Source organism: Molothrus ater, chromosome 5 (assembly GCF_012460135.2).
Source record: "Molothrus ater isolate BHLD 08-10-18 breed brown headed cowbird chromosome 5, BPBGC_Mater_1.1, whole genome shotgun sequence".
Classification (NCBI taxonomy): Eukaryota; Metazoa; Chordata; class Aves; order Passeriformes; family Icteridae; genus Molothrus; species Molothrus ater.
In genome coordinates this window covers 6,521,838-6,530,227 of record NC_050482.2, presented here as the reverse complement: position 1 = coordinate 6,530,227, position 8,390 = coordinate 6,521,838, and the positions used below count along the sequence as shown (strand labels likewise).

The 8,390-nt window shown below is 45.8% G+C and overlaps 1 protein-coding gene across 1 annotated transcript; it reads right to left on the bottom strand.

Moving 5' to 3' along the window:
- Positions 1 to 1,697: 1,697 nt before the first annotated feature.
- ECHDC3 (enoyl-CoA hydratase domain containing 3) lies at positions 1,698 to 7,265 on the bottom strand. Its single transcript, XM_036401621.1, is given in 6 exon segments — positions 1,698 to 2,192; positions 3,662 to 3,862; positions 4,705 to 4,802; positions 6,935 to 7,056; positions 7,143 to 7,243; positions 7,245 to 7,265. Coding segments are annotated over 6 exon segments (873 nt in total). The 3' UTR covers positions 1,698 to 1,862.
- Between the last annotated feature and the right edge of the window lie 1,125 nt (positions 7,266 to 8,390).

Sequence of the window (8,390 nt, the reverse complement as noted above, 5' to 3'; positions counted from 1 at the left end):
ATTTTTCACAATCAATGTGAAACAGTGTAATGGTCAATTAAAGTTTCCCTTCTTAAAATTAAAACTTGTAGCAGAAATGAAAATTTTGTTCTTTTGAACCTGTAGGTGGAAAGGGACTTGCTTTGTGGAACTGTATAATTGATATTTCCACACCTGGAGTTTCAGTAGCCATAGGTAGGATTAATTTGATCTAACTTAAGACATCCAAGTCTGCACCAAGCCCTTTAGGCTGCTTCTACTGTCAACAAAGAAAAAAGGCCCAGCCATACTGTGATTCACATGGTCTTGCTTAGATGTCTATTTAAGGATGAGATGGATGAGCCCTCAGGATTTGGCTATGTTGAACTTCAGAAAAAATGTGTTTGCTGGGAGGTCATCCCATGTTGGTCACCATGGATTGATACCAAGGCTCCTTTCATCTACTACTGCCATCAATAACACATCCTCAGCAAATCTGCAGATTCTGCAAGACTGGGACATTGGCTGACACCCCAAATGGCCTGGCTTCAATCCAAACCAGCCACAATCCAAGGAGAAATGCAAGTTTCTTCACCTGGGAAGAATAACCAGCACAGGATACCAGCACAGGTGAGGAGTGGAGAGGCAGAGCACAGTCCTGCTGGAAATGGGCTCCCAGGGGATGCCTGGCTGAATCCAAGCCAGGAGTGCACTCTCATCACAGAGCAGACAGAACACACACTGAGCACAACTCACAGGCCAGCACAGGGGGGCCTATTCTGCTCTCCTCTCCTCCAATCTGGTGAGGCCATATTTAGGATACAGCCCAGTTTTGGCACAACCAGTACAAAAGGGATGTGGAGAAACTGGAACTGGTCTACTGGAGGGTTGCCAAACTGGTTACCCAGAGAAGATGACCTAGAGGGAGGGTGGAGGAAGCAGGGCTTGTCAGTCTAGCACAGAGGAATGAATCTTAAGTGTGGTCTACATGCAGCCTGTGACTGCTTGGAGAGAGTTACACAGATAATGGAGCAAAACTTTCTCAATCATGCCAAATAATGGAACAAGGGGGAATGGCCAGAAAATGCTGCTTCAAGGCTCAGACTGGACATTAAAAAAAATTTCACCTGGAGGGTTGCAACTGACTACCCAGTGGAGCAGCTGAACCCCTTTTTTGGAAGTTGTCAAGTCTTTAAATCCAGGGCTGAACTGCTCCAGTGCTGGTAAAAGCCCAGCTTTGAGCACAAGGATGGACTTCCCAACAAACACACCAGCCTGAAAAGGACAGCTGGGGCAAGACACTGCCTTTCACCCCAACCCATGCTCATCCTCCCTGCAGTCAACAAAACTCCCTAGAGCTGGGAGTTGAATTGATGCTGGAAAATCAGGATTTGTGGGGGACAAACTACTGACACACACAGTTCACGGGAAGATATGAGGAGCAATGGACAACTGTGTTACAGGCTTCTGTCTGCAACACTCTAGCAGTCCTGGAATGCATTATCATACCTACTACCATCATCTCTGGAATGTGTCCAAGCCCTTCAATTCTCTATTAATAACAACAGATAACAATTCTCATCCAGAACTATGGAGGGGAGGTTCTGAACAAGGTGCTCTGAGCTCCCTCTCAGCCCCTGTGACTTCCTATGTAACCAGAGACACGTTAAACTGTTTTTTGCAGCACAGTTAGTTTTAAAACCACAGATTAAATTCACTGCTATCAAAGAAAAGCCATCTTTTTTGATTTTTCTTAACATTTATTACATACTTGGAGTAAATTTATTGCGTCTGGTATTTGTAAGAAGAGAAATTTAACTTTCAGTAAGAATAAAAATATAGTTCCCAAAGGCAACTGCGTGAAGAATCATAAAGCACAGCTAAGGTTTGTTTAGAGACAGGACTCATTTCTTCTCCTCCTGAGAGTGTGACCAGACCGGCTTACGCTTCTGAACAAAGGCTTCAATGCCTTCCTGCCCATCTCTCAAAGTCAAATTATCTACCATGACCTTAGTAGTTATTTTGTAAGCAGTGTCAAGGTCCTGGCTTATCTGTCTGTAAAAAGTGGCCTTCCCCAAGGCCAGGACAGATTTGCTGCTTTCACATATCTTCTGAGAGATTTTCATGGTCTCTTCTTCCAGCTTGTCTTCTGGTACCACCTTGCTGACGAGCCCGTGCATTAACGCTTCGTGGGCAGAGAGAGGTTCACCCGTGAAAAGCATCTCCAGTGCCACCTGAACAAGGACAAATATTGTAGTAAGTCAACCCAACTCAGTGCTTTGCTTTGTTTGGGGAATTTCAGCCTCCTTCTTCAAGTACAAGTTATTCTTTTCACAAATGATTTAGGTCTTTTGGTCTTTTACACTGCCAAGGACCTGTTTAGAGGTCTCAGCAAAGAGAAGGGTCTAAAGCTGGTCTCCTCAAACCTGCCCACTGCTTCCAGCTGTCCTAGGCTGACAGCCCTGGGTTTCTCTTCAAAAGCTCACAATCTCTAGTGATTGCTGTAGGAATTAAAAGAGAAGTGGATCATCTACAAAGTCAAATGACTAAACTTGGTATTTTAAGCTGGGCATATGTGCAGTTTTTGAAAACACCTGTCCTAGTTTTAAGTTTAGTATGAGTGGTTTTAAATATGGACTTTATATAGGCACATTATTTCAGTCTCCTGCTGCTTCCAGCATCTGGTGCTTGAGGTTTGAGACTAAAAATTCCCCCAAATACTCAGTGACTATTCAATGCTATGTATCAATAAAGTTTTCCAAGACTCCTGGAGCAATTGACCAATGCCTGAATCATAAGAGCTGATTATCCTCACTAGCATCTTTGTACTGGTAGCTACGAACAATGGCGACTTCTTTTGTTAAAAGGTAAAAATCACCAATTCTGGGAACTGTAGGGAATGTTCTTATTGCTTTGAAAAGTGGCACAGAGAAAAGCATTTCCCACACATTTTAAAAAGGTAATCCTACAGCCCAGAAATACTAACTGAGAAACAGCTGCAACTGCACATGAGAGCAGCCTTGGAAAAATCCCCCATGGACTCTGTTTGAACAGGATGTCCCTGCAGATGGGAAATTTCAAGCTGAAGCTTTTATCCAGCAATGGGATGTGTGCAGTTCAGTCACTGCATCTCAGCAGAGCCCTGCTGGGCTTGGACCGTCTGCCTGCATGAATCCAATTGGCTTTACAGGTTGTACTATTTTTTATGGAGTGAGAGATGTGCAGCCACAATCAGTAGGACATAAAACAGGAAGACACTATAGGAGGGTTTTAGATGCTATTTAAAGCATCTTGATCTACAGCCAGGCAGATCCTGCTGGCAGTGAAATGTCATTGCCTGGCAAGAATTGATGCCTTGGTGGGATTGTTATCCTGAACTTGCAGGGGTTTCCTCCTCAGGGGAGAACATCATTGGCTAAAGCCCTGAGTGTCTGTTGGAAAGGAAAGGGATTGCTGAGCTGGTGGGCTGCTGGGACGAGCTCGTGCTGGTTGGAGTCACATCAGTAGAAAGCTGCCTTTCCTAAACAAGAGTTCACCCTTTATTATTTTTCCCACTCCAAAGAGTTATGGAGATGCCTTTTGAAATAAAGTATTTTGAATGTTGCACTGCAGGAAAATAAAGTTCAGGCAATGGAACTAGAACTCCTAACACGGGAACCAACTTTATGCAAAATTATGAAGAAGATCTGGAAAGGAAGTTTACCTTTCTTGGAAGAGATCTGCCCAAGGCCACAGCTGGTGTGGAGCAGAAGAGCCCAATGTTTACTCCAGGAGTAGCAAACTGAGATTTCTCACTTGCCACTGCGATGTCACAGCTTGCCACGAGCTGGCAGCCGGCTGCTGTAGCCAAGCCGTTTACTTTGGCAATCACTGGCACTGGAAGTTTCTGGATTAAAGTCATAACCTGCATGCACAAAAGAGTGGCCAGTAAGGAAATTCAGGATGACACAATCCTGTTTTGGAAGCCATCAAAAGTACCTTCCTCTCCATTTACCAAAAAAAGCCCAAACTGTTGGATCTTGGTTCCTTTCTGATGAAAGGATGATGAAGGGCTTGTGGATTTCACACATGGCTTTTACAGCATTCCTTAAATATGGGCTCAGCAATGTCTTAGAGATCATTAGTACTGGAGCAACTAGAACAAAGGTTTCCAAGTACTCACTGTTGTCATACTGAGGAGCATTAGGGGTCAAATTCTAGCTCCTCCACTATTAAAGCGAATTTTGCCATTCCCTCCAAAGGCTCCAGGATTCTCTTTAACCTCCCCACCTCCCTGACCTGTGTCTTTAACAAGACCTTGGACAACCAGAGAGTCAGATCTTACTTTCACATTGTCTACTTGTTGTTTAAGCCAATTCTGAACTTATAACTAAATAAATACTGGGAAAGAACATTTGATCACAAGTGATGTGAAAGTGGTTATCCCTAGACTTCTAGAAAAGACATATTTGCCCAAATACTCAGCAGCAAGGAACACTGGCTAAACCAAGGAACCCACCCTGACTGTGCCCATTGCTGGAGACATGCACATTGCCATTCTAGCCCTTCTATGTACATGTAGAGAAATCCAGAGCAAACATAATTTCACCAGGATCAGGCATTAAAATAGCAGAGCAGCAAAAATCAAGGGAATCTGAAGGAATAATCTGTACTTTAGCAAGCAGATGACCAATGCTGTCCCTCCTTAAAGCAATGCTTGCTTTTAACAGCAGGCAAATGCAGAGACACTCAAGAAGAACTGCTTACCTCTGCACATAGTTCAAATACTTGGGAATGATGCTTCACATCATCTTCACTAGACAGTTCCTTTAAATCATGGCCAGAACAAAATACAGGTCCTTTAGCTGCAAAGAATTTCAGGAAAAGTCAGTCTGAAGTAATAAAGAAATCAGGGGTGGAGCATATCAATGTCCGAGCTAAAGGGATGTCAATGACATGTCAATGTTCAAAAAGGAGTTTGGGGAGGGAGTTTTGAACAGAATTCCAAAACATTTCCTTCTGGGTTTTATGGTAACTTTAAATTGCTGCAGTACAACATTTAAGCACAGTAACACCCATTAGCACTTTTCAAGGTCTCATTTTACTTCCACTACACTTAACTCAGAAAGAATGCACTTCACCTCTGAGCCCAGTTTTGTGTAAGGATGTTCAAAACAGCTCCTCAGTACAACACAAGCTTATCAGCTGGAGTAAGGCTAGAATGCTGTGCTCTCAGACTGATAAATATACTTAGTCCCTATTTATTGTACCCAGAATTAATTATTAACTACTTTTGCTAAATAAGCATCAGTATTTTTTCTGTCACGGTGCTGAAGGTCACAATGGGAAAAGAAAGAAAAAAGGTTATTCTGCTACAGGAGAACCAGAAGGGTAGTTGGAGTGTTTTCTCCACTACTAAACTGTCATCTAGAGAAGCCCCAAAAACATCCTCAGGGTTTGGGCAGCAAAAGAGAAGGTTTTTGTGGAACCAAACTTTGGATTTGCTAAAATTAAAACAATACAGGTCCACAATCTTTACAACAGTTTTCCTTTGTCATGTAACTACCTGTCATTAGAATGAACCAATGTGATGCTTTCCAATCCTTCAGAACTTCTCAGGTATTTGTATGGCTGTGACATTTCCAGCTACATCTATGCAGATCAAACCTTAGCTGCGGATTTGTTTCTTATGAATCAGATTATTGAGACACCGTCTATCCAGAAATAACCAGACAATTGTCAGTCAACTCATGGGGTTGGCAATATATATTTGGAGATTAATTACATTAATTTGAACCTCATTGAAGAATCCACTGCCAAGTCTGTGTTAAAGGCCCAAAGCATTCTCTGAGGAATCTTTTATTTTCTTGCAATTTCTTCTTTTGTGTTTTATTCAGCACCGGAATTAGAAATAAACAGGAACGTGCAATTTCTAAAAAACCTAAAGCAATTGTGCTCACAAACTCCCAGAGCACTGTACTCCCAAAAAAGAGCCTTCAGTGTTTTGCAAAATTTCTAAGTGCTGTTTGAAATGAGGAATATGTATATTTAAACTCACCCCTGTGAAATCAGCTCTCTTCTACTCTTGTGTGTGTGCCCTAATACACAGAGTTTTCCCCTACGTATAGGAAACAGCATGATCCTAAATTAATAAACCAGTTTATCTGAGATGTTTGGAAGGGGGGAAAATGAAGGTTATCTTAAAATAGCAAAAAAAAAGGAAAAAAAGATGGCTTAAGTACATCTCAAGTTTCATTATCTTTAAGAACTCTACAGCTTAATATGTAAATGGAAGGAAACTGTAACAGGCTCTGCCAGAGGCTGTTTTACATCTGTGGGCCATGGGTGTCTGTGGTATTGATATTAGAGTCTCTCTTTCACTGGAGTGTTTTCAAAAATAGTTCTGACAACCAAATGATGAGGCTGATCCTGGCTCAGAGCAGGGAAGCAGAGCACTTGATTTGCAGAAACCTTGTTTTTCACTACAGTCTATACCTGTCAACAGGGCAACAAACACCATCCTACCTTTGCCTGCTCCTGCACAAAACCCCTCTGTGGGGATGTTAATGCTTTACTTTGGTAACTCTTAGAACTTTTTTTTGGTTTGGCTTTTGTTCTGTTTAAAGTATTCCTTCCATACAATCTTAAAACCAATTAACCCTGACCCTAAAATGCCGAGTGTAAACACCCCCATACTCCGACTGAAGTAACATTTTGAAACGTGTTAATGCTTAGACGTGTTGGCTAAAACCGAAAGCGTAACAAAAGCCCAGTCAGTCGTTAGTGCTGAGTTAGAAATGAGGAATTAAGTACAGGAAGGGGAAGCTGGGGTGAGTATGGAGGAAGAGCGTGACAGGGAGGCCTGCCGAGCACTGACAGCCGCGGGAGCATTAGGGAAGCACACAGGTCCCTTCCCGTCCCGTTTCCCGTAATTCCCAGCGAGGTTTGGGTTTCGGCTCCGCTGGGTGCCCCTGCCGCCCGGCCGGTGCCGCGGTACCCGCGATGACGATGACGCGCAGCTCCCGGCTCTTGACGTCGTGCAGGAGGTCCCGCCGCAGGCTCTGCAGCATGGGCAGCGACAGCGCGTTCCGCCGCCGCGGGTTGTTCAGGACGATGGTGCTGCAAAACCCGTGAAACGCGGCGGGGTTACGCTCACCGAGCTCCGAACGCGGCCGCGTCCCGGAGCCCCCGGCGCCCCCGCTCACCGCACGCCCCCCGCCTGCCGCCGCTCCGTCAGCGGCTCCGCCGGCGGGGCCTGCCCGGCTCCCGCGGCGCTGCTGAAGGCGGCCGTGAGGCGCCGCCGCAGCCCGGCACAGCCCGGCCGCCATCGCTGCGGGCTCGGGCCGGGCAGGGGCGGAGCGGGCCGGGCGGGCGGAGCTCCGCGGCACCGGGGCTGGCAGCGCGGCCCCAGCCTGAGCCCGGCCTGGTGCTGCTGCCGGGACACCGCGTCACAGAATCGAGTGGGTTGGAAAAGACCGGTGAGACCATCGAGTCCGACCTGTGATCAGACAGACATTGTCAACCAGACCATGGCACTGAGTGCCACGGCCAGGCTTCCTTATACAGCTCCAGGGACAGTGGCTCCACCACCTCCCCGGGCAGACCCAATGTCCAGACACTCTTTCTATGAAGAAATTCTTCCCAATGTGCAACCCAAGCCTCTCCTGTCACAGCTTAAGATCATATCCCTTCGTCCTGTCGCTGGTTGCCTGGAAGATGAGCCCAACCCCCACCTGGCTCCAGTCAGGGAGGTGCAGAGAGTGAAAAGAGCCCCCCTGAGCCTCCTTTTCTCCAGGCTGAGCCCCCTCAGCTGCTCCTCTTCAGCCTCGTGCTCCAGCCCCTTCCCCAGCTCCACTGCCCTTCCCTGGACACTCTCCAGCACCTCAGTGCCCTTCCTGAGCTCAGGGGCCAGAACTGGGCACAGCACTCGAGCTGTGGCTCACCAGTGTCCCTGGGGCTGCTGGACACATCATTCCTGGAACAGGCCATCCACACAACAGAGCAATCCCTTGATTCTGCTCTCAGACTCCTGCACTGGAAGGCCTGGGTGGGCAGTGGTATCATTAATGAGTAGCTGGGGCATTGGAGAGCACTCAGAAATGTGATAATTTCTTCAGATTCCACTGAGCACTTGCTTCTGTGACTGTGGGATGGAGATTAGGACTGTGCTGAGTGAATTTGTCAGTGGCACTGGCGTGGGATCTGTCATGATAGGACAGCAGTGTCATGCAGAGAAAATGACATGGCTTTGAGGCCCAGAGTAACTGGCATGACATGACATTCAGTTCTGCAGGGCTACTTGGGAGCTAAGAAGATAATCATTTATTCACTGGGAATTCATAACCTAGAAATTGTAATGGGAAATGGCTTGTGTGTTCTAATTGGTTCTACAGAGTCAGTCTGTAGACCATATGATGCATTCAAGAAGAAAAAAAAGGCAAATGAGATTTTAA